General features: G+C 36.0%; 2 protein-coding genes across 2 annotated transcripts; one reads left to right on the top strand and one right to left on the bottom strand.

Annotated features, from left to right (window-relative positions):
* Positions 1-2,026: 2,026 nt before the first annotated feature.
* Positions 2,027-4,896, top strand: LOC135132512 (activating signal cointegrator 1 complex subunit 2). Its single transcript, XM_064060634.1, has 9 exons — positions 2,027-2,210; positions 2,256-2,330; positions 2,377-2,436; positions 2,483-2,809; positions 2,856-3,268; positions 3,315-3,500; positions 3,547-3,693; positions 3,800-4,327; positions 4,380-4,896. Exons 1-9 carry the CDS (start codon positions 2,124-2,126, stop codon positions 4,855-4,857), a joined length of 2,301 nt encoding a protein of 766 aa, XP_063916704.1. The 5' UTR covers positions 2,027-2,123; the 3' UTR covers positions 4,858-4,896.
* Positions 4,897-4,948: 52 nt separating this feature from the next.
* Positions 4,949-19,204, bottom strand: LOC135132226 (HEAT repeat-containing protein 6). Its single transcript, XM_064060241.1, has 8 exons — positions 19,019-19,204; positions 18,734-18,970; positions 17,991-18,689; positions 12,505-12,692; positions 11,365-12,453; positions 11,010-11,319; positions 5,266-5,481; positions 4,949-5,216 (listed from the first exon to the last, which is right to left on the bottom strand). Exons 1-8 carry the CDS (start codon positions 19,166-19,168, stop codon positions 4,971-4,973), a joined length of 3,135 nt encoding a protein of 1,044 aa, XP_063916311.1. The 5' UTR covers positions 19,169-19,204; the 3' UTR covers positions 4,949-4,970.
* Between the last annotated feature and the right edge of the window lie 3,792 nt (positions 19,205-22,996).

The raw sequence follows: 22,996 nt of genomic DNA, 5'->3' as shown, positions 1-22,996 counted from the left end.
GTAAGTAGCTTAAATGGGAAATGTAGTAAAGTTTGAATTTACCACGTAAATATTTAACGCATGCGCAGATATAGGATAGTCCAGTCAAAATAGACAAAAAAAAATCATAACTTAGCCAAAATTCGCATAGAGCTGAAAATTGGTATAGACGTTAAACAAACCATTACCAATAAAATGTCAAAAATCCCCTTCGATCCTACTTCTGCAAAAAATTTTATCCAAGGTCAAAGGTTAAAAATTCAGGTTTTTCCCATTTTTCTCTGACACCGTAAGTTTTATCGTAAAAATAGGCTAGACAAAAGTTGTAGATCATACAATTCTCTACAAAAATTGTTCCAATACTTTTTTTCGTACAAATCACCATTCGTGAGATATCGCGATTTTAAAAGTTGAAAAATTCATATTCTACATAATATACAGCCTGTATACGTCTCACTTCATTTCAATGCTATGTGAAGAATTTACAGCTGCTGGTATTTCAATAAAACAAGCTGATAATGATGCTAATGTCCTTATAATTGAAACAGCAATAGAACAATTCAAAAGACCAAATACAACTGTCGTCGTTGGTGAAGATGTTGATCTGTTGATATTACTGACTGCACGGACTCCAATTGATAAAATTATTTACTTTTTGAATCCTGGGAAAGCTTAAGTACAATCAACAATATATTCATCACAAAGTTTGACTGTATATCCAAAATGTAAAACTCATATTTTACTTTTGCATGCAATAAATTGTTGCGATACTACATCAGCCATTTTTAAGAGAGGTAAAACAGCAGTTTTTAAATTGTTAGAAAAACGTAATGATTTAATTGATTGCGCAGAAATATTTACAAAGATTGACTCTTCTCCACATGACATCGTCAAAAATGGAATTCGTTTTCTTCTTGTAATGTATCATACATTACATAATGGTGCTCCAAAAAAAATTGATTCCATAGACAAGTATAGATATTTAAGGTTTGTAACATCTGTATGGAACAATAAAACAGTGCAGTTGTTTTGTCTGCCTCCAACATCTGCTTCTGCATTTCAAAACACTTGTATCGTGTGTATTATCAAGTTCAAATGTGGCTAGGCAATGAGCTGGACCCAGAAGAATGAGGTTGGAAATTAAGAGATAATTTTTTGGAACCAATTCAAACCCTACTCCCGCCTGCTCCAAAAAAAAACTGCTTAATACTATTTTTTGAACCTGCAAGACGGATTGTAGTAAGAATTGTGGCTGTCAAAAAGTGGGATTATTTTGTTCGCCAGTATGTATCAATTGTCAGGGTCAGACTTGCTCTAATATTGAATCAAATCCAACAGATGATAATACTTATGATATCAATGAAGAGACAACTGATCCATCTCTTTTCTTAGAACGGCGTACAGAAATTCTGCAAGGAGAAGAAGAAGAAAGTGAAGATGAAGAAATAATTGTTGAAGTAAATAATAAAACTTAGAAGAAATCAACCTGTTCCACTTTGAACATTAGCAATAGTACGATTCTTTCAATGAATAGGATGCGATCTGTATACTGATCAAATTTTTATTTCTTTATCACACTAGATCGTGGAGTATGCCTACTGGGGAAGCCACGTTAAAAAAATGCGCCAAGTACCTTACCTCATAGGTGGTGCGGAAATGTGTGCATATTTTGAAGAAAATGACTTTTTCAACTCTTAAAATCGCAATATCTCATGAATGGTGATTCGTACGAAGAAAAGTATTGAAACAATTTTTGTAGAGAATTGTATGATCTACAATTTTTGTCTGACCTATTTTTACGATAAAACTTACGGTTTCAGAAAAAAATGGGAAAAACCTGAATTTTTGACCTTTGACCTTGGATAAAATTGTTTGCAGAAGTAGGATCGAAGGGGATTTTTGACATTTCATTTGTAATGGTTTATTTAACGTCTATACCAATTTTCAGCTCTATGCGAATTTTGGCTAAGTTAAATACCTATTTTGACTGGACTAGGAGCCGAGGCTGCTTTTTAGGATCTCGTACAAAATTAGGTTGGCACAGTTTCAAAGTTTCAAGTGCCAACGTAGCGCCGACAAAGTCACCAGTGACAACTTGAATTAAAAATCCGTGATTATTCCAACAGATTTCACAAAATTATGCAATGGAAGAGTTATCAGAAATCGTAAAAAACTTAGAATTGGAGAACGAAGAAGACTGCACGGACTACGAATACATCAACGTGTTCAAGGTACGTGGTTGCGAAAAGCGAAAGATGACTTAACCTCACTTTCAGAACCCCAATAAATTGCCAATAAACCAAATTCATTTAGAGAAAACGGACATAGAGCTGCGTAGAGACGCCCCTTGGGTGAGTTTCAAACCGCTCGCGACCCTTTCAGAAACAGCCGTTTTAGGACTCATCCTCGTCAGCGGAAACATGTTTCGAGCGCAAAAAGCACACAATTCCGGCTTTGGTATTACGAAACACAAACACGACAATCCAGTAACTCATTTTTGTAGAGCCGGAGTTGGCTGCCGGAGTCCGTGCGTTTCCACAAGTACGAGCCCTACAACTTCACCATGACCAAAGAAAATACGTCATTCGTCAAAAACAACAAGTTATTTTTACAAAGTTTACACTACCTGTTAAGTTGCAACTACCACCAGTTCTGGTGTTTTGTTTTGTTTGAACCGAAAGTAAGCCTGAGTTTGCATAGTTTTCTCCTAAGTCCTGTTGCGCCTCACTTGATTAAGAATCTGGATGAGGAGCAGGCGTCGGTGTATTTAGCAGTATTTTCGCAGTTTCGCAGGGTCTATCAAAGACTTGTGACGTTCCAGGAGACTGAGGTTTGTCTGTGTCGTTCTAGAGTCACCTAGTGACTTGTTTTTTTAGAGTGAATTTATGGCGGATAGCGTAGGTCTCAAATTTTTACTAGATAAGAAACTACTTAATCTCCCTATAGTTATAACTTTGATTATTTTGTACCACGAGACGAATTTAGAGTTCGTGAATGACTTAGTTGGTTTGTATTTTAACGAAAAGTCGGTGTTTCGTGATAAAGAGATTGAGGAAATGTTGGACCAAGTCGTTTTGACTTTAGAGATGGTTGGAGGCCACGTTTGTGGTTTTGAACCTGATGCTGTGATAGTACCTATAGCTGTGGAAGAAAAACCTCCAGTATTTAATCCTGGGTGGGTTTACTCAGTTGTTGATTATTTATTAAACACAATGTCTGCATTACACATGTTGTTGAAATTTTACAAGTCTGCAATGAGCGTAGCGTTGGCGAAAGGAATCCCCTATAGGTAATTAGTCCACGACTGAAACCACCTATACACCATTCGTTTCAAGGTTATCATTCACATACGAGAAAGTTTTCTACCAGTTGTACGACTACGTCAACGAAAGACCAGAGCTCGAGCGAAACCCGAAACTAGCCGAAATTATTTTCGAAGAAATAGCTTTATCGAGGTCGGAATTTATCGACATTTACAACACTTTCGTGTCGTATTGTCTGGACAAAACGCTGGAATTTAGGTAACTCGTTACCACGACCCAAACAAAACTACAGTTCGTTTTTTAGCGGCGACCCTCTACACCAAGAGGAATTCGTCGAAATTTACTTAAAACTGATGACTTCCGCTCTCGAGGATGAGTATTTTATCTGTGATTACCACGAACGCTACGATGTGGGGTCTCACAACGAGATGTTCAGTAGCTGTACTGAGTTGTATCCTTGAAGTTTGAATTTGGCGCTTAGTTTATGATTGGTCGAAATTTAAAATGACGTCACTTTCATTATTTTTCGACTCAATTTTTTTCCTCAACTTGTACAGAGACCAAACCCGGACTGACTACATCTTAAGTTGCATTACTTGTCTGCGCAGACACAACAGACTATGGAAAACGCTAAAATCGGAACTGGGTACACTCAACAAAGCTATCGAGAAGTACGCACGCTCGAAGAAAGTTAGGACCGACGTCCAGGAAAATGGGTACGAGGAACAACCAGTATCCAACGGCGTGGAAACTCTTTTCGTGCCCCCAAGCGACGACGATATAGAAAATTCGATCAAAATCGTAGTGGACATGTTTCCGCATTTAGGGGACGGTTTCGTGCTGCAGTGTCTCGAAGCGTACAACTACGAACCCAGTGACGTCATCACCGCCATCCTCGAGGAGAACCTCCCCCCTCACTTAGTCGACATTCCATTCGATCAAATCCGCATCCCCCCCGAGCCACAACCCGAGCAACCAATCCTGGCCTACCGTGGCAAGAAGCAACAAGAATTCGACGACGCGCTGAAGCTCCTAAACGACAAGAAAGACATGAAGGAAATAAAGACATTCATTTTGGACGGAATGTAAACCGTAGTCACCACCACAACCACCAACTAATTTTTTTTTTTTTGTTAGACAATACACGAACGCCTACGACGACTACGATGACGAGTTCGACGACCGCCTCGATGACGGCACCGTGCCGGTGCCCGACCACGGCACCGAGGACATCCTCAAGTACAACCCGAACTACGACGACGTGGTGAGCGACACCAGCTACTCCGAGAACGAGTACGACGAGCAGGGGCAGGTGTTGACGGCGCCCGAGGTCAAGCCCCGAGGCAAAGGCAACTTCTGCGAGGACCCGGCGGTGGTGCGCGAGCGGATGGAGGCGCGACGGAGAGTCCAAGGTCGCGGACACCACTCGGGCGCCAAACCCAAAGCGCCCGCTCAAGGACAAAAGGACGTGGTGGGTAAGCCGAAGGGTCAAGGACAAGAGAAGAACGTGCTTCAGAATAGACACAAGAAGGGCGTGCACAAGAGCAGTCGCGCCAACCACAATCGCAAGAGCGGGGCGCAGTGGAAGCGCAACAAAGGCATGCTGCCCTCCTAACCAGGTTTGATTTTATCAACTGAATAAAAATTTGAGTTGTTGGGTTGGTATCATTCCAAGTCATAAAAATATACTTCCTTTAATAAATAATAATAATAATAGAGTACATCGTTTTAAAACCCAGGTTTTAAAATGTATAAAAGAGATTCTAGGACGGTTTTCTCTTCAGTGTTTAAGTTTGAACTAAAGTCGGCAATGTACGTACGCGCGTCGAAAAGCACTGTAGACTTCTCGGGTAACAATCTATCCCAGACTCGCTTCATTTGTGACTGTAAGTGGTCCGAGTTCACGCTGTCTTTGATTAAGGTTAAGTCGTCTTTTGTGAGTAGTGTGATGAGGTGCCCCAAGGTCAAACAAATCTGAAATTTTTGTTATATGCAATTGACACAACGGTTGTTTTAGTCTTACTTGTTCGACTAAATTGTCGCGGTGTTTGTACTCGTTGAAGTCCTCCATGTTTTGTGACGTTTCTAGGGCTTTGATTAGTGACACCCAAATCGGTTGGTAGTACTGTCTGTAGAACTGTCGTTTCGTGGGTGTGGATAAGGCCACAGCCGCGTTGATTCGTACTTTGAAGTTGCGAAAATTGACCACCAAGTCCGTCAAAGCCGTGAACACTTTTTCCTGTTGGAATTAAACCAATTGTCATTCTAGCATGGCTACGTTATGTCATAGTTTAAATTACATGATGGTCGAGGAGTCCTCGACTTATGTTGGCAACAGTGTTTGTTTCTAACTAGGAATAAAATTAACTGCAGTAGAAAAACTGTCATAATATTTTTAACGACGCGTTTTAGGCCACACGAATTACAGTTCGTCGTCTGAGAACTCGTTTGATCTACAAACCACAGCGCACTCACGCCAATTTCGACTCTAAGCGTTCGGAAACGATTTGATTTATAAGCCGTGATCCGTGATCTGATACACATCTTAACCGGTTTTCTATTTGTTCAGGTTTCGATATTTCGACTTCACTTTTTTGATTTTTCGATTTCTCAATTTTTCAATTTTTTAATTTCTCAGTTTTTGGACATTTTAGTTTTGGGATTTTTCAGTTTACTTGTTTTTCAATTTTTTGCAGGTTTTTGATTTTTCAATTTTTCGATTTTTTACGGTTTCGATATTTCGACATCACTTTTTTGATTTTTCGATTTCTCAGTTTTTCTTTCATTTTTCAGTTTTTCGATATTTCAGTTTTGGGATTTTTCAATACTTCTGTTCTTTGACTTTTTCATTTTTTGACTTCTGGATTTTTCGATGTGTCGACTTTTAACTTTTTCGATTTTTAAATTTTAGATTTATTTCTCAATTTTTTGGTATTTTAATTTTTCAAGATTTAAAATTTTTGATTTTTCGATTTCTCGATTTTTCATTTCAGCTCTTCCATATTTTAATTTTTCAAAAGTTTCGATTTCTTAATCTTTCGATTTTTCGACTTCCCGGTTTTAGATTTTCTGATTTTCAATTGTTGTTTTTTCGAATTTTTGATTTTTCAATTTTTCAAATTTAACATTTTTGATTTTTCAATTTTTCAAATTTGACATTTATAGACTGTCAATTATTCGATTTTTCAATTATTCGATGTTTTTATTTTCCCATTTCTTGACTTTCGAGGGTTTCAATATTCCTGTTCTTCAATTCTTTAATTTTTCGATTTTTCATTTTTAGTTTTTTTCAAGTTTCGATTTTTCGATTGCTCAATTTTTCCACTTTTTAGGTTCTCAGTTTTTGGATATTTCAGTTTGCGGATTTTTCAGGTTTTCCATTTTTCTTTCTTTTTTCAGTTTTTGGATATCTCAGTTTTGGGCCTTTTCAATATTTCGATTCTTCGACTTTTCGATTTTTGACTCCTGGATTTTACGATGTGTTAATTATTTTACTTTTTTTAATTTTTAAAATTTTAGATTTTTCGATTTCTCGAGTTTTCATTTCAATTCTTCGATATTTCAATTTTTCAAGTGCTTCGATTTCTTAATTTTTCGATTTTTCAACTTCCAGGTTTTAGATTTTCTGTGTTTCAGTTGTCGTTTTATCAATTCTTCGATTTTCAAATTTCAGATTTTTTAGTTTTTTGATGTTTTAATTTTTCAAATTGAAAATTTTAGATTTTTCGATTTTTCATTTTAGTTCTTCGATATTTCAATTTTTCAAGTTTTCGAATTTTTCAAATGTTTCAAGTTCTTAAATCTTTTGATTTTTCAACTTCCCGGTTTTAGATTTTCTGTTTTTCAATTGTCGTTTTATCAATTCTTCGATTTTCAAATTTTAGATTTTTTGATTTTTCGATTTTTCATTTTAGTTCTTCGATATTTCAATTTTTCAAGTTTTCGAATTTTTCAAATGTTTCGAGTTCTTAAATCTTTTGATTTTTCGATTTTCCGGTTTTAGATTTTCTGTTTTCAATTGTTGTTTTTTCAATTGTTCGATTTTCAAATTTTAGATTTTTCAGTTTTTTGATCTTTTAATTTTTCAACATTGAAAATTTTAGATTTTTTGATTTTTCGATTTTTCATTTTAGTTCTTCGATATTTCAATTTTTCAAGTTTTCGAATTTTTCAAATGTTTCGAGTTCTTAAATCTTTTGATTTTTCGATTTTCCGGTTTTAGATTTTCTGCTTTTCAATTGTTGTTTTTTCAATTGTTCGATTTTCAAATTTTAGATTTTTCAGTTTTTTGATGTTTTAATTTTTCAATATTGAAAATTTTAGATTTTTTGATTTTTCGATTTTTCATTTTAGTTCTTCGATATTTCAATTTTTCAAGTTTTCGAATTTTTCAAATGTTTCGAGTTCTTAAATCTTTTGATTTTTCGATTTTCCGGTTTTAGATTTTCTGTTTTTCAATTGTCGTTTTTTCAAATTTTCGATTTTTCAATTTTTTAAATTTGACATTTATAAACTGTCAATTTTTACAATTAATCGATGTTTTGATTTTCCCATTTTTTGACTTTCGAGGGTTTCGATTTTGCTGTTCTTCAATTCTTTAATTTTTCGATTTTTCATTTTTTAGTTTTTTAAAGGTTTCGATTTTTCGACTTCACTTGTTGGATTTTTCGATTGCTCAATTTTTCGACTTTTTAGGTTCTCAGTTTTTGTATATTTCAGTTTTCGGACTTTTCAGTTTTTCGATAAGTCAGTTTTGTGATTTTTCAATATTTCTATTCTATTTCTATTCGATTTTTAACTCCTGGTTTTATATTTTCTGTTTTTCAATTGTCATTTTGTCAAATTTTCGATTTTTTAATTTTTCAAATTTGACTTTTATAAACTCTGAATTTTTTGGTTTTTCAATGAATCGATGTTTTGATTTTCCCATTTCTTGACCTTCGAGTGTTTCGATTTTCCTGTTCTTCAATTCTTTAATCTTTTAATTTTTAAGTTTTTCGATTTTTTAAGGTTTCGATATTTCGACTTCACAACATTTCAGTTTTGGGATTTTTCAATTTTTCGAGTCGTCAGTTTTTCTTTCATTTTTCAGTTTTTCGATATTTCAGTTTTGGGATTTTTCAATATTTCTGTTCTTGGACTTTTCCATTTTTGATTTCTGGATTTTTCGATGTGTCGACTTTTTACTTTTTCGATTTTTAAATTTTAGATTTCTCAATTTTTTGGTATTTTAATTTTTCAATATTTAAAATTTTTGATTTTTCGATTTCTCGATTTTTCATTTCAGCTCTTCCATATTTCAATTTTTCAAATGGTTCGATTTCTTAATCTTTCGATTTTTCGACTTTCCTGTTTTAGATTTTCTGTTTTTCAATTGTCGTTTTTTCAAATTTTCGATTTTTAAATTTTAGATTTTTCAGTTTTTTGATATTTTAATTTTTCAATATTTAAAATTTTCGATTTTTCGATTTCTGGATTTTTCATTTCACTTCTTCGATGTTTCCGCTTTTCAAGTTTTCGAAGTTTTCAAACGTTTTGATTTCTTAATCAATCGCTTTTTCAAATTTTCGATTTTTCAATTTTTCAAATTTGACATTTATAAACTGTCAATTTTTCGATTTTTCAATTAATCGATGTTTCGATTTTCCCATTTCTTGACTTTCGAGGGTTTCGATATTCCTGTTCTTCAATTCTTTTTTTCGATTTTTCATTTTTTAGTTTTTTTAAGGTTTCGATTTTTCGACTTCACTTTTTGGATTTTTCGATTACTCAATTTTTCAACTTTTTAGGTTCTCAGTTTTTGGATATTTCAGTTTTCGGATTTTTCAGGTTTTCCATTTTTCAGTTTTTCTTTCATTTTTGAGTTTTTGGATATCTCAGTTTTGGGATTTTTCAATATTTGGATTCTTCGACTTTTCGATTTTTGACTCCTGGATTTTTCGATGTGTTAATTATTTTACTTTTTCGATTTTTAGATTGAAGATTTTTTAATTTTTAAAATTTAAAATTTTTTGATTTCTCGATTTTTCAGTTCAGTTCTTCGATATTTCAATTTTTCAAATGTTTCGATTTCTTAATCTTTCGATTTTTCGACTTTCCTGTTTTAGATTTTCTGTTTTTCAATTGTCGTTTTTTCAAATTTTCGATTTTTAAATTTTAGATTTTTCAGTTTTTTGATATTTTAATTTTTCAATATTTAAAATTTTCGATTTTTCGATTTCTGGATTTTTCATTTCACTTCTTCGATGTTTCCGCTTTTCAAGTTTTCGAAGTTTTCAAACGTTTTGATTTCTTAATCAATCGCTTTTTCAAATTTTCGATTTTTCAATTTTTCAAATTTGACATTTATAAACTGTCAATTTTTCGATTTTTCAATTAATCGATGTTTCGATTTTCCCATTTCTTGACTTTCGAGGGTTTCGATATTCCTGTTCTTCAATTCTTTTTTTCGATTTTTCATTTTTTAGTTTTTTTAAGGTTTCGATTTTTCGACTTCACTTTTTGGATTTTTCGATTACTCAATTTTTCAACTTTTTAGGTTCTCAGTTTTTGGATATTTCAGTTTTCGGATTTTTCAGGTTTTCCATTTTTCAGTTTTTCTTTCATTTTTGAGTTTTTGGATATCTCAGTTTTGGGATTTTTCAATATTTGGATTCTTCGACTTTTCGATTTTTGACTCCTGGATTTTTCGATGTGTTAATTATTTTACTTTTTCGATTTTTAGATTGAAGATTTTTTAATTTTTAAAATTTAAAATTTTTTGATTTCTCGATTTTTCAGTTCAGTTCTTCGATATTTCAATTTTTCAAATGTTTCGATTTCTTAATCTTTTCTTTTTTCGACTTCCCGGTTTTAGATTTTCTGTTTTTCAATTGTCATTTTGTCAAATTTTCGATTTTTCAATTAATCGACGTTTTGATTTTCCAATTTCTTGACCTTCGAGTGTTTCGATTTTCCTGTTCTTCAGTTCTTTAATTTTTTGATTTTTCAACTTTTCGATTTTTTAAGGTTTCTATTTTTCGACTTCACTTTTTGATTTTTCGATTTTTCAGTTTTTAGATATTTCAGTTTTAGGTATTTTCAATATTTCAATTCTTCGGCTTTTCTATTGTTGATTTCTGGATTTTTCGATGTGTCTACCTTTTTACTTTTTCGATTTTTCATTTTTTGGATTTTTAAATTTTAGATTTGTCAATCTTTTTATATTTTAATTTTTCAATTTTTCGATTTGTTAATTTTTCATTCCCGATTTATCGAGATTTGATTGTTCAGGTTTTCGATGTATCAGTTTTTCAATTTTTTATTTTGGCCTATTTCGGTTTCTCACTTTTTCCAGTTTTCCATTTTTTCGTTTTTTCATTTTTCCGCTTTTCCAATTTTTGAACTTTTAACTTTTTGTTTGTCGATTTCTCTATTTTTCGACTTCATCACTTTTCGATTTCTCGTTCTTCTGATCTTTCAACCTCTCAATTTTTCGAATTTTTAAGTTTTTTGATTTCTCGATTTATCGAGATTTGGATTTTTCGATATTTTGATTGTTAATTTCTCAATTGTTCGACTTTTCGTTATTCGGTTTTTAAATTTTAGATTTTTCAATTTTACATTTTTTCAATTTTCTGATGTTTCGGTTTTACGATTTTTCCAGTATTAGATTTCTCGATTTTTCGATTATTTGCTTCTGAACGCTTAGAGTCTCTAATATCAATAATAGTGGTTTTGCAAAATCAGCCTGTATGTCGCATCTATATTAATCTATGTACTACTTACTTGCCAATTCCCGGCCATTTTGAAAATCGACGCATTCTTCATAGTGTTACCAATCGCATAACACGAATTCCACCGCACCTTCATATTTGACCCCGACGTGCAATTTTTGACCAAAACCCCAATCCCGTCCTCCGCCGCCTCTCTAAACCCCCCGTCTTCCACCAAATCATCCCCAATCAGCTGCAACAAATTCCCCAGCGCCCTCACCGCATTCATTTTAATTTTATCGTTATCATTAGACGCCCTAATCGTCGCTTGTAACAACTTCAAAATCAAACCATCCGGAAACTCCTCCATCAAACCACAACACCTACAACACCGTTACTCCAAAACTCAAACATAACCTCAAACTTGCCTATTCAAGACTAGCGCGTCGCTCAAATTCCCCAAAGCCCACGAACACTTCACCCTCACCGTGAAATTCTCATCCTGCAACACCCTGTATATCGTTTCGGCCGTGTCCACCACGAACCCCGCGTCCTCCCTCAAACTCGGGTAGAGCACGCAGATCGCCAACGCCCTCACAGCCGCCCCTCTCACACTATTCTCGTCGTCGCGACTACAAGCGAACAGCAACGTCACGCAAAGAATCTGCCTGTCACGTGACAACTGCTCGAAGGCTTCGGGTCCGACGCTACCGAGACAATCGCACCCGATGGCCCTCAAAATCGAGTGTTGCTCATTCTGTAAAAGCTTGGTCAACGAACTTGTGAGTAGAGTCTGCCAGAACGACAAGCACAAACTTGAAGAAAAAGTTTGCTTGCTCTCCTGGAGAAAGCAGCGGCTCATGGCCTGCCCGATAAAATCGACGGCGCGTCCGGCGTGCAGTTGCACGTCAACGTATTTGCTTGTCAACGATACGTCCAAAGCTTTAGTGACTTGAGTCATAGATGGCGCTAATAAAGAATCAAAGTAGTTGCGACTGATCACCGAAATGATTTGAAGCGACTCGAGTTTGACGGGTGTGGGGACTGTATTGTCACAGTCCAAGTTATAAAAGCAACGTTCTAACAACCAGGGGACGTTTGGGTCTTGGGGTTGTTGCTCTTCGTCCGACGAAAACTCGGCGAAGTCGAAACTGTCGTCCGAGTTCGAGTTGGCGCCTTTTTGTTCTTTCGTTTCGTTAGTTTTCTTAGTGAAGGCGTCTTTGGTTTCTGGAATGAGGGGCTCGGAGGCTAGGACGCACCCCAGGACGATGAGTGCAGTCACTTGGACCGTGGAATCTTTATGGTAGATGAAAGGTTTGACGTTTCTTATGACCCTGGTTATGAGACCGGGCCCCAAACGGTGGTAGGGGGTGGCCTGCACTAAAGCCGCGAAACACTTGAGGACTAGTGTGAGAACGGGAACCGAGAGGGCGCTCAGCGATAAACTCAGACACTTGTGGAGTTCTTTGATTGTCAATCCGACTATTACCGAAAATGGCGTAAAAGCTAAATTGTCTCTGAAACATAAAAATAGTTAAGGGGAATGTCGTGCGACTGACGGTAAGTACCCTTTCTCTGCTTGTGCCAGATAGAGTTTGCACGACGATAATAAAATCAAGAGGGCGTTTAAAGCCGCCATGCGACCTCTGTTGGACGTTTCTTTAAGCGTGCACGTGAGCAGGTGGTGCTTGCTGGTGAGGGGGTTCTCCGGGACGAAGCTGGACCAAAACGAAAAAATCGTGGTCTTTTCGGTTAACTGAAAATATTGCCAATTCTGAATCAAACATGTTAAAATTTAAAGGTTGTTAAAAAATAAACAGCCAATCAGATTTACGAATTTAACTCGTTACTATGGAAATTTGCAATTTAACACCCTTTAAATTTAACAGGTTTGATTCAGAATTGCCCCTATTAGGGCCAGTACCTGTTAAGATAAGAGTGATTAGCAAATGAGAAACCCTCTAAGAAAAGGGAGGGTGGGTGGGTGGGCGGGGCTAGTACCTGATAAGATAAGAGTGATTGGCAAATTAGAAACCCTCTAAGAAAAGAGAGGGTGGGTGGGCGGGGCTAGTACCTGATTAGGTAAAACTGATTTTGGCAGATGAGATCCCTCAAAGGAAAGAGAGGGTGGGTGGGCGGGCTTAATAGCTACTCAGATAAAACTGATTTTAGTAGGTACTAGTCCCACTCGACCACTATTTTATTAGAGGGTATGTAATCTTAAAAGTCTTATCGTAGCTAGTGGCTGCTCAGATAAAATTGACTTTGGCAAATGAAATACTTTCTAAGAATAGAGAGGGTGAGTGGGCGGGGCGGGCCTGGTATCTGCCAAGGTAAGAATTTAAAAAATTTCTGGTTTTCTTAGTGTCTTTTCTTAATTTAAAAGAATCTTGGTGGTCTCTAGTTTTAATGTTGAAAAATTTGAAAGAATCTTAGGTAATATTTTTTTAAGAATATCGGGACTGGAGTCTTGGTGTTTTACTTTTAGATAATTTGAAAGAATCTCGACGATCGCTGGTGTTTTGTTTTTAAAAGAATTTTAAAAAATCTCGGGAACACTTGTTTCTTATTTAAAAAAAAATTGAAAGAATCTTGGGAGTCTCTGGTGTTTTATTGTAGAATAATTCTGAGATTCTTCGATATTTTATTTAAAAAAAAGCTGAAGAATTTTACAGCTTCCCATTTGCCAAAATCACTCTTATCTTAGCAGGTACTAGCCCCGCCCACCCACCCTCTCTTTTCTTAGAGGGTTTCTAATTTGCCAATCACTCTTATCTTATCAGGTACTAGCCCCGCCCAAAATTCCTAAATCTACCCGAAATGTGATGAGTTTTTACTTGTGATTTGTCATGATATTCATATTTTTCAAATTCGCTTAAACAGGGTGACTCAAAAAAAATTAATGAATGCGTGAATTTATTTTGATTTAATCAGGAACCGCCAAACCGAATCCTTTGAAATCTTGGAAATGTTTTAAAGTTTTCATGTATGGCAGATTTTTGATGAAAATGTATTTGCTCTCCCCCTCTAAAAAATGATGACGTCGTTTCAAAATATTGCTGAATATATCCATCATATCTTAAATGTTCAAAATATGATGAGTCTGTACTTGTGATTTATTTTTAATATGTATATAATTAATATTTTTTAAATTAGCTTGTACAGAGTGTCTCAGAAAAATTAATGACTGTGTTGTTAAAAATAAATATCTAATCAGATTTAGGAATTAAACTTGTTCCTTAGAAATTGCGATTTAACATCTTTTAAATTTAACAAGTTTTTACAATAGGCACAAAATCTGTCTTATCTTCGCCAGTGCTAGCCCCGCCCACCCGCCCTCTGTTTTCTCAGGAGGTATAACATTTGCCAAAATCAGTCTTATTTTAGCAAGTGCTAGCCCCGCCCACCCACCCTCGGTTTTGTCAAAGGGTATGGCGTCTGCCAAAATCAGTCTTATCTGAGCTAATACTAGCCCCACCCACCCGCCCCTATTTGCTCAGACGATATGTTATTTGCCAAAATAAGACTTATCTTAGCAAATACTTCTGAAAAAATAAAGGGCGAGTGGGCGGGGCTAGTACTTGCTACCATAAGGCTTATTTTGGCAGAGAACATATCCTATGAAAAAATAGGGGGCGGGTGGGCGGGGCTAGTATCTGGTAAGATAAGACTGATTTTGGCAAATCATATACCCTTTAAGAAAGTAAAGGGTGGGTGGGCGGGGCTAATACTTGCTAAGACTTATTTCGGCAAATGATATATCCTCTGAGAAAATAGGGGGCGGGTGGGCGGGCCTAGTACTTGTTAAGATAGAACGGATCTTGCCTCGATTAATCTTGTAAAAACTTGTGAAATTTAAAGGTGTTAAATTGCAAACTTCCATAGTAACGAATTAAATTCCTAGATCTACCCGAAATGTGCAAAATGCGATGAGTTTTTACTTGTGATTTATTTTTAATATATAATTAATATTTTTTAAATTTGCTTATACAGTGTCTCAGAAAAATTGTTGATTGTGTTGTTAAAAAATAAATATCCAATCAGATTTAGGGATTTAACTCGTTACTATAGAAATTTCAATTTAACACCTTTTAAATTTAACAAGTTTGTACAAGATTCGTAGGACAAAATCAATTTTATCTTAACAAATACTAGGCCCGCCCACCCGCCCCCTATTTTCTCAGAATATATGACTCGTTACTATGGAAATTTGCAATTTAACACCCTTTAAATTTAACAGGTTTGATTCAGAATTGCCCCTATTAGGGCCAGTACCTGTTAAGATAAGAGTGATTAGCAAATGAGAAACCCTCTAAGAAAAGGGAGGGTGGGTGGGTGGGCGGGGCTAGTACCTGATAAGATAAGAGTGATTGGCAAATTAGAAACCCTCTAAGAAAAGAGAGGGTGGGTGGGCGGGGCTAGTACCTGATTAGGTAAAACTGATTTTGGCAGATGAGATCCCTCAAAGGAAAGACAGGGTGGGTGGGCGGGCTTAATAGCTACTCAGATAAAACTGATTTTAGTAGGTACTAGTCCCACTCGACCACTATTTTATTAGAGGGTATGTAATCGTAAAAGTCTTATCGTAGCTAGTGGCTGCTCAGATAAAATTGACTTTGGCAAATGAAATACTTTCTAAGAATAGAGAGGGTGAGTAGGCGGGGCGGGCCTGGTATCTGCCAAGGTAAGAATTTAAAAAATTTGTGGTTTTCTTAGTGTCTTTTCTTAATTTAAAAGAATCTTGGTGGTCTCTAGTTTTAAGGTTGAAAAATTTGATAAGATATTTTTTTAAGAATATCGGGATTGGTGTTTTACTTTTAGATAATTTGAAAGAATCTCGACGATCGCTGGTGTTTTGTTTTTAAAAGAATTTTAAAAAATCTCGGGAACACTTGTTTCTTATTTAAAAAAAAATTGAAAGAATCTTGGGAGTCTCTGGTGTTTTATTGTAGAATAATTCTGAGATTCTTCGATATTTTATTTAAAAAAAAGCTGAAGAATTTTACAGCTTCCCATTTGCCAAAATCACTCTTATCTTAGCAGGTACTAGCCCCGCCCACCCACCCTCTCTTTTCTTAGAGGGTTTCTAATTTGCCAATCACTCTTATCTTATCAGGTACTAGCTCCGCCCACCCACCCACCCTCCCTTTTCTTAGAGGGTTTCTCATTTGCTAATCACTCTTATCTTAACAGGTACTGGCCCCGCCCACCCACCTCCTCTTTCCTTAGACGGATCTCATCTGCCAAAATCAGTTTTACCTTATCAGGTACTAGCCCCGCCCACCCACCCTCTCTTTTCTTAGAGGGTTTCTACTTTGCCAATCACTCTTATCTTATCAGGTACTAGCCCCGCCCAGCCACCCACCCACCCTCCCTTTTTGTAGAGGGTTTCTCATTTGCCAAAATCACTCTTAGCTTCGCATATATTAGCCCCGCCCAACTTCTCTTTTCTTATAGAATATGTCATTTGCCAAAATCGATCTTACATCAGCAGGTACTAACCCCGCCCACCCGCCCTCTATTTTCTTAGAGGGATCTGATTTGTCACATCAGTCTTATCCTAACAGTTGCAAAAAAGGAGAGGGTGGGTGGGCTGGTACCTGCTAAGATAAGAGTGATTTTGGCAAATGAAATAGCTTCTAAGAAAAGTGAGGGTGGGTGGGCGGGCCTAGTATCTGCCAATGTTAGACTGATTTTGGCAGATGAGATCCCCCTAAAGAAAGAGGGGGTGGGTGGGCGGGCCTAGTAACTGCTAAAATAAGAGTGATTTTGGCAAATGAAATAGTCTCTAAAAAAGAGAGGGTGGGTGGGCGGGGCTAGTCGCTGCTCAAACAAAACTGATTTTAGGAGGTACTAGCCCCACCTGACCACTATTTTCTTAGTGGTTCGAATATGAAAATAATTATTTGGCGATTGAAATTTTCAGGACAACAATAAAATCAATACATCAATAAATAAATAAAAATTTTCATCCAAAAATTTCGTCCGATGCAACGAAATACCAAGAGAACAAACTGATTTATTTTTTCAAAAAATATTTTATTGATTAAATCAAACATGGCTTACCTTATTTTTCCGAAATTTTGAGAATTCAAAACAAATTGATATAATGTGTCCTTGCTAAAAAATGTTGATAATAAATTAGGTTTTTTTGACTGTAATTCAGAGGCCAGGGAAGTTCTATCTAAACAATTTTATCTGATAGTTTTCAGGCTCGAAGGATTGCAACTTTTGACAGATTTTGGATTTACATTCTTTGATTAAAAAAATCATACTAAATTCGCAAAACCAACCTTTTTCATATTATAACAGATTTTGAATTTCGTTAATCTCTTGAGAAGAAAGTTAAGATCTTCAAAAACAGCAATTCACAAAAAAATTCTTCGTTTTTAACTGTTTATTTCAACTCAGATAAAATCATTTGCGTTAATGTCAATGAAAAAGTTCTCTGAGTGTCTTTCAATTCATTTTCAACATATTTCTTCTTAAAGAAAAAGGGAGAACTACGTCACTGCCATGAGAAAAAAGTCAAAATTTTTTGTTAATATCCTGATTGTATTCCTCGAATTTTTATACCGAGATGTTTTGACTAAACTGTAAAAAGTGCTGTTTCAATGAGCGATTTTGGAAAAAAAAAACAAAGAATTTCAGAAGAAGCCAAGCTGAAAATGACTTCTGGATATCGAAATCTACAAAAAAATGTCTTTAACTCATTTTTGGAAGTAGTTGAAAAATAGTCGAAAATGTTAAGTGCGAAAATCAGTCTTATCTTATCAAATACTGGCCCCGCCCACTTACCCTCTGTTTTCTGAGAGTATATCATTTGCCAAAATCAGTCTTACCTTAGCAATTTACTAGGCCCGCCCACCCGCCCTTTATTTTCTTGGAAGGTATGTGATTTGCCAAAATCAGTCTTATCTTATCAAATACTAAAGGGTGACGTTTGAATACCGACTGCGGCACTCTATACACTTCCAATCAAACTTAACTGTCAAGTCGAAAGTGTCAAATTTAGTCAACATAACCTCAAATTTTCAAAAAATGCTAATTTTACCTTGACGGTATGCAAAAACAGCGCTAAAGCGGCTTGCCGCAGGCGCCCACTCATCACAGCTAGTTTAGCCGCGGTGCCCCCTTCAGTGTCAGAGAAATCCGATTCGCTGGTTCGCACCCCGTTACCAAAACTACTGTAACCGTCCTCCGTAGTGGTGTTCACACTCGTGGCGGGAGTGTACCCCCCGCCGTCGTCGCCCCACTTTTCCGACTTCTTGACTTTCATTACGGCGGCTTGAGTTTTAGGTTTTCTGTGTTTAGTCATCTTGCCCCCTTTCTCTCTAGGGACTGTACTGACTTCGGGGATACTCAGCGGCGACGGCATTAGCTTCTGGGGTTTCATAAATTCAACACCCGCAATTCCGAGGAGCATATATGACTTAATCACCCCCAGAATGAGCCCCAATTTGCTTGAGAGCAAGTCAGGTTGCTGCCTAATAATATTCTGCAAGCCACGAATACACACTATATATAGTTTAATATTGGTAACTCTGTTTGTGACTATATTATTCATCAGGTGCCCCAAAAACACGTCAAAGCATGTCTGAAACTCAAGCGACGAAGTTTTGACGGGTTTGGCATCCTCCACCGGAATCGTACAAGCCTCCAGACATTGTAGAGCACAAAAAGCCACCTCTGGACTCTTCTCGTTTCTGGCGAAACTCATCAAATGGGTGTTTTTGATCACCTCACCAATCAACTACAAGTCAAATTTTAAACGTGCTAACACAGCTTGTGGCTTACCCCATGTCCCGTGAAGCCCCGCAACAACGCATCCAAAGCCGCTAAAACCTCGACATCGGTGCTCTGCCCCCGCAGCGCCTGCAGACACCACAAAACCGCCATCGTGAGCGTGCGACCGTCCACCACCACCTTCTGTCGGGTCACCAGATTCGTAATCAAGTGGCAGCATTTCAGAACGAGCTCTAGGTCTTCAGGGGTGATTAAAGCGCAACACTGATTCACCAAAAGTACGGCTTTCTACAAAAAGGGGTGACACAAAAGTGAGGTTATATCACTTAAACTTACTGTGCGGTTCGTCACCACGGTGTACTTGTAACTGAGGGCGTTTAGCTCGTTTAGGGTTGAAATGATGACGTCGCGGTCGTTTTTGGTGCGAGCTAAAACCAACTGGGAGATTTTTGTTGACAGGGTGTTGAAAGTGTCAAGCGACGCCATGCTTGAATTGACAGATGTCAATGCGGGTGTGCGGCGTGGACGAAACTGAGGTTAGACGCCGACTTTAAAATAACACAGAAGTTCTCAAACTTGTAAAATTGCCGCGTGATGCACCAGCCCCGTAGCTACGGGGGGGCAAGAGGGGGCTGAGCCCCCCCTAGCAGTTGTGGTTGCCCCCCCTGGAAGACTTATACATTATAAATTTCAAATTAGTAATAAAATTTCAATATAATGCCGATTGCCGAAGCATATTAACTGGCCCCACCCGCCCCACCTTTATTTTCTTACAGGGTATATTATTTGGCAATATCACCCTATAAAAAAATGAACATGTCACATTTTATTCCATAGCCTACTATGTACTTGAGAAAAGTCAAAAATATTATATGGATTTTCTAAAAATTGAGCTTTTATTGAAATGGACAAAAAATAGACAAAAAATTGTGAGATGTAGATCTCGATGAGCATAATCAAAAAACATAAGGTCTTGATGGTCTCAGACCAAGATTTTTCAAAAATTCGGTTCCAAAGTCGACATTTCAAAATTTCTCAAAAATTACATTTCTTTTGGCGGCTCTGGAAAAATTGTACGAATTTTCGAAAAAATAAAACCAAAAAAAAAACATTTGGAGATCGAAATCAATAAAAAGATCCCTTCTGCTAGTTTTCGAAAATGCGTGGGAGAAGTCAAATTTTTTCTATAAATTTTCAAAAATTGAGCTTTTGTTGAAATTGGCTAAAAATCTACAAAAAATTCTGAGATGTAGATCTCGACGAGTTTAGTCAAAAAACATAAGGTCTTGCTGCTATTCGGTTTCCAAGTCGACTTTTTAAAATTTCTCAAAAATTATATTCCTGTTTCTTTTGACGATTCTAGAAAAATTTTACAAATTTTCGATCAAATAAAACCAAAAACAACATCTGAAGATTGAAATAAATAAAAGAATGACATTTGGTAATTTTTGGAAATGCTTAAGAAAAGTCAAAATTTATTTACCTAGTTTTCAAAAATTGAGCTTTTGTTAGAGTTGACAAAAAATTCTGAAATATAGATCTCGATGAGCTTAATCGAAAAACATGTTCATGCTCCCGGAGCAAAATTTACGAAATATTGGGTTTCTACCTAAAATTTCTAAAAAATCTCAAAAGTGACTTAAAAAAAAGTTATTTCTTTATGCGATTGTGGAAAAATTCCACGAAATATCAAAAAAATAAAACCAAAAATAACATCTGTAGATCGAAATCAATAAAGCGATCCCTTTTGCTAATTTTCGAAGATGCTTGGGAAAAGCCAAAAAATGTATATGGATTTTCAAAAATTGAGCTTTTGTTGAAATTAACAAAAAATCAACAAAAAATTCCGATATGTAGATCTCGATGAGCTTAATCCAAAAACATAAGGTCTTGATGGTCCCAGACCAAGATTTTCGAAAAATTCGGTTTCAAAGTCGACATTTCAAAATTTCTCAAAAATTACATTTCTTTTGGAGGCTTTGGAAAAATTGTACAAATTTTCGAGAAAATAAAACCAAAAACAACATTTGGAGATCGAAATCGATAAAGAGATCCCTTTTGCTAATTTTCGAAAACGGTTGGGAAAAGTCAAAAACATTTTATGGATTTTCAAAAATTTAGCTTTTGTTGAAGTTGACTAAAAATCCACAAAAAAATCTGAAATGTTGATCTCGACGAGCTCAATAAAAAACCACAAGGTCTAGATGGTCCCAGATCAAGATTTTCGAAACATTCGGTTTCAAAGTTCAAAAATTACATTTCGTCTGGCGATTGCTGAAAAATTTTACGACTTTTCAACCAAATAAAACCAAAAACAACATCTGGAGATCGAAATCAATAAAGGAATCCCTTTCGGTAATTTTTGAAAATGCCTGGGAAAAGTCAAAAAATTTATATGGGTTTTCAAAAATTGAACTTTCGTAAAAGTTGACAAAAAATTCTGAAATATAGATTTGGACGAACTTAAAAAAACATGACAGGTTCATGGTTCCGGATCAAAATTTTCGAAATACTCGGTTTCGAGCTCGAATTTTCAAAATTTCTCAAAAATTACCATATTTCTTTTGGCGATTGTGGAAAAATTGTACGAATTTTCGAAAAAACAACCAAAAACAACATCTGGAGATCGAAATCAATAAAGGAATCCCTTTTGGTAAACTCGAACGTGCTTGAAAAAAGTCAAAAATTTGATACAGGTTCTCAAAAATTGCCATATTTCTTCCGTCGATTCTGGAAAAATTGTAAGAATTTTCAAAAAAATTGAATTCAAAACGATTTTTGGAAATCGAGATGAACAAAGGAGTCTCTTTTGATAATTTTTGAAAATGCTTGGGAAAAGTCAAAAATTTTATATGGGTTTTCAAAAATTGAACTTTCGTAAAAGTTGACAAAAAATTCTGAAATATAGATTTCGACGAGCTTAAAAAAACATGACAGGTTCAAGGTTCCGGATCAAAATTTTCGAAATACTCGGTTTCAAGCTGGAATTTTCAAAATTTCTCAAAAATTACCATATTTCTCTTGGCGATTATGGAAAAATTGTACGAATTTTTGAAAAAACAACCAAAAACAACATCTGGAGATCGAAATCAATAAAGAAATCCCTTTTAGTAATTTCGAACGTGCTTGAAAAAAGTCAAAAATTTGATACAGGTTCTCAAAAATTGCCATATTTCTTCCGTCGATTCTGCAAAAAATGTAAGAATTTTCAAAAAAATTGAATCCAAAACGATTTTTGGAAGAAATCGAGATGAACAAAGGAATTCTTTTGGTAATTTTCGAAAATGCTTGGGAAAAGTCAAAAATTTTATATGGGTTTCCAAAAATTGAGCTTTTGTTAAAGTTGACAAATAATTCTGAAATACACATCTCGACGAGTTTAAAAAAAAAAGACGAGTTCATGGTTCCGTAACAAAAGTTTCGAAATATTTGGTTTCGAAGTCGGATTTTTAAAATATGTACTAAACATGCAAAAAAATAAACTCAAACAAACTGGATGTTACCTATATGGCCACTACACAAATTTTTGGATGCAGTACAGCTGTTTGTGAATCTACATTCTCTGTTTTAACCAGCATTTTAACCAAGTACCGTACTAATTTTTTGGACTTCGACAGGTTTTTACGAAAATTTAGCGTAAAAAATCGACGTTTCCGATTATTTTAATGTTCTTTCGAATATAAAAACTCAGAAAAAATAAAGTAGTTATCTGAGTGTATTATTAAAATATAAATATTTACGTGAAGCACCCTCTGTCGACAAACTTGCCCCCCCCCGAATAAGTTTTCTAGCTACGGGGCTGTGATGCACGTTATATAAAACCAGTCCTTAACCTTGACGGAGTGAATTTTGTCTTGCGCTTGAATTATATTGTTGAAAAAAAATTAGCAATTAATGCAGTTTGTCAGTTTGTGTCATTTGTGTGACTTGTGATTACATCTGCATTTTGAGTACTTCTGACTGTCATGACTGATCTATCTAGGGACTTCTTGTTTATCAAAAGTAACCAAATTTGACGCATTTAAGTTGGTTGACCAGATCCGGCGCTGTCAGGGCGGCAACCATGAAGTCCCGAAACTTGAAAAAAAGTATTCACGGGGGCTTTGTTTGTGATTGCGGTTGTCTTCACTGGACTCTCGTGCGTCCTCGAGACGCCTCTGATTCTTCAGTTGTTTGCCGCGATGTCCTCCAGTCGCAGACTTTCTCTAGGGTTACCAATCTCGGTTGGTGCTCCTGTTAACAGCTGTTCCTCTCTTCTGACATCCCAACAGCTGTTCGGGCCACGCCTGCGCACATCACTCCTCCACAGCCCCA

This window comes from Zophobas morio, unplaced genomic scaffold (genome assembly GCF_036711695.1).
Source record: "Zophobas morio isolate AGI-343-1 ecotype UQ-CSIRO unplaced genomic scaffold, CSIRO_AGI_Zmor_V1 ptg000021l, whole genome shotgun sequence".
NCBI lineage: Eukaryota > Metazoa > Arthropoda > Insecta > Coleoptera > Tenebrionidae > Zophobas > Zophobas morio.
Note: the sequence above shows the minus strand (reverse complement) of the source record. Positions and strands in the feature narration are given on the sequence as shown.

Coding starts and splice junctions, on each gene's coding strand:
- LOC135132512 (XM_064060634.1), top strand. CDS start 2,124: ATGGAAGAGTTATCAGAAATCGTAAAAAACTTAGAATTGGAGAACGAA. Junction 2,211..2,255: donor AATACATCAACGTGTTCAAG/GTACGTGGTTGC, acceptor CCTCACTTTCAG/AACCCCAATAAATTGCCAAT. Junction 2,331..2,376: donor TGCGTAGAGACGCCCCTTGG/GTGAGTTTCAAA, acceptor CAGCCGTTTTAG/GACTCATCCTCGTCAGCGGA.
- LOC135132226 (XM_064060241.1), bottom strand. CDS start 19,168: ATGGCGTCGCTTGACACTTTCAACACCCTGTCAACAAAAATCTCCCAG. Junction 18,690..18,733: donor GGGGCTTCACGGGACATGGG/GTAAGCCACAAG, acceptor TTTGACTTGTAG/TTGATTGGTGAGGTGATCAA. Junction 5,482..11,009: donor AAATGGCCGGGAATTGGCAA/GTAAGTAGTACA, acceptor TAATTCCAACAG/GAAAAAGTGTTCACGGCTTT.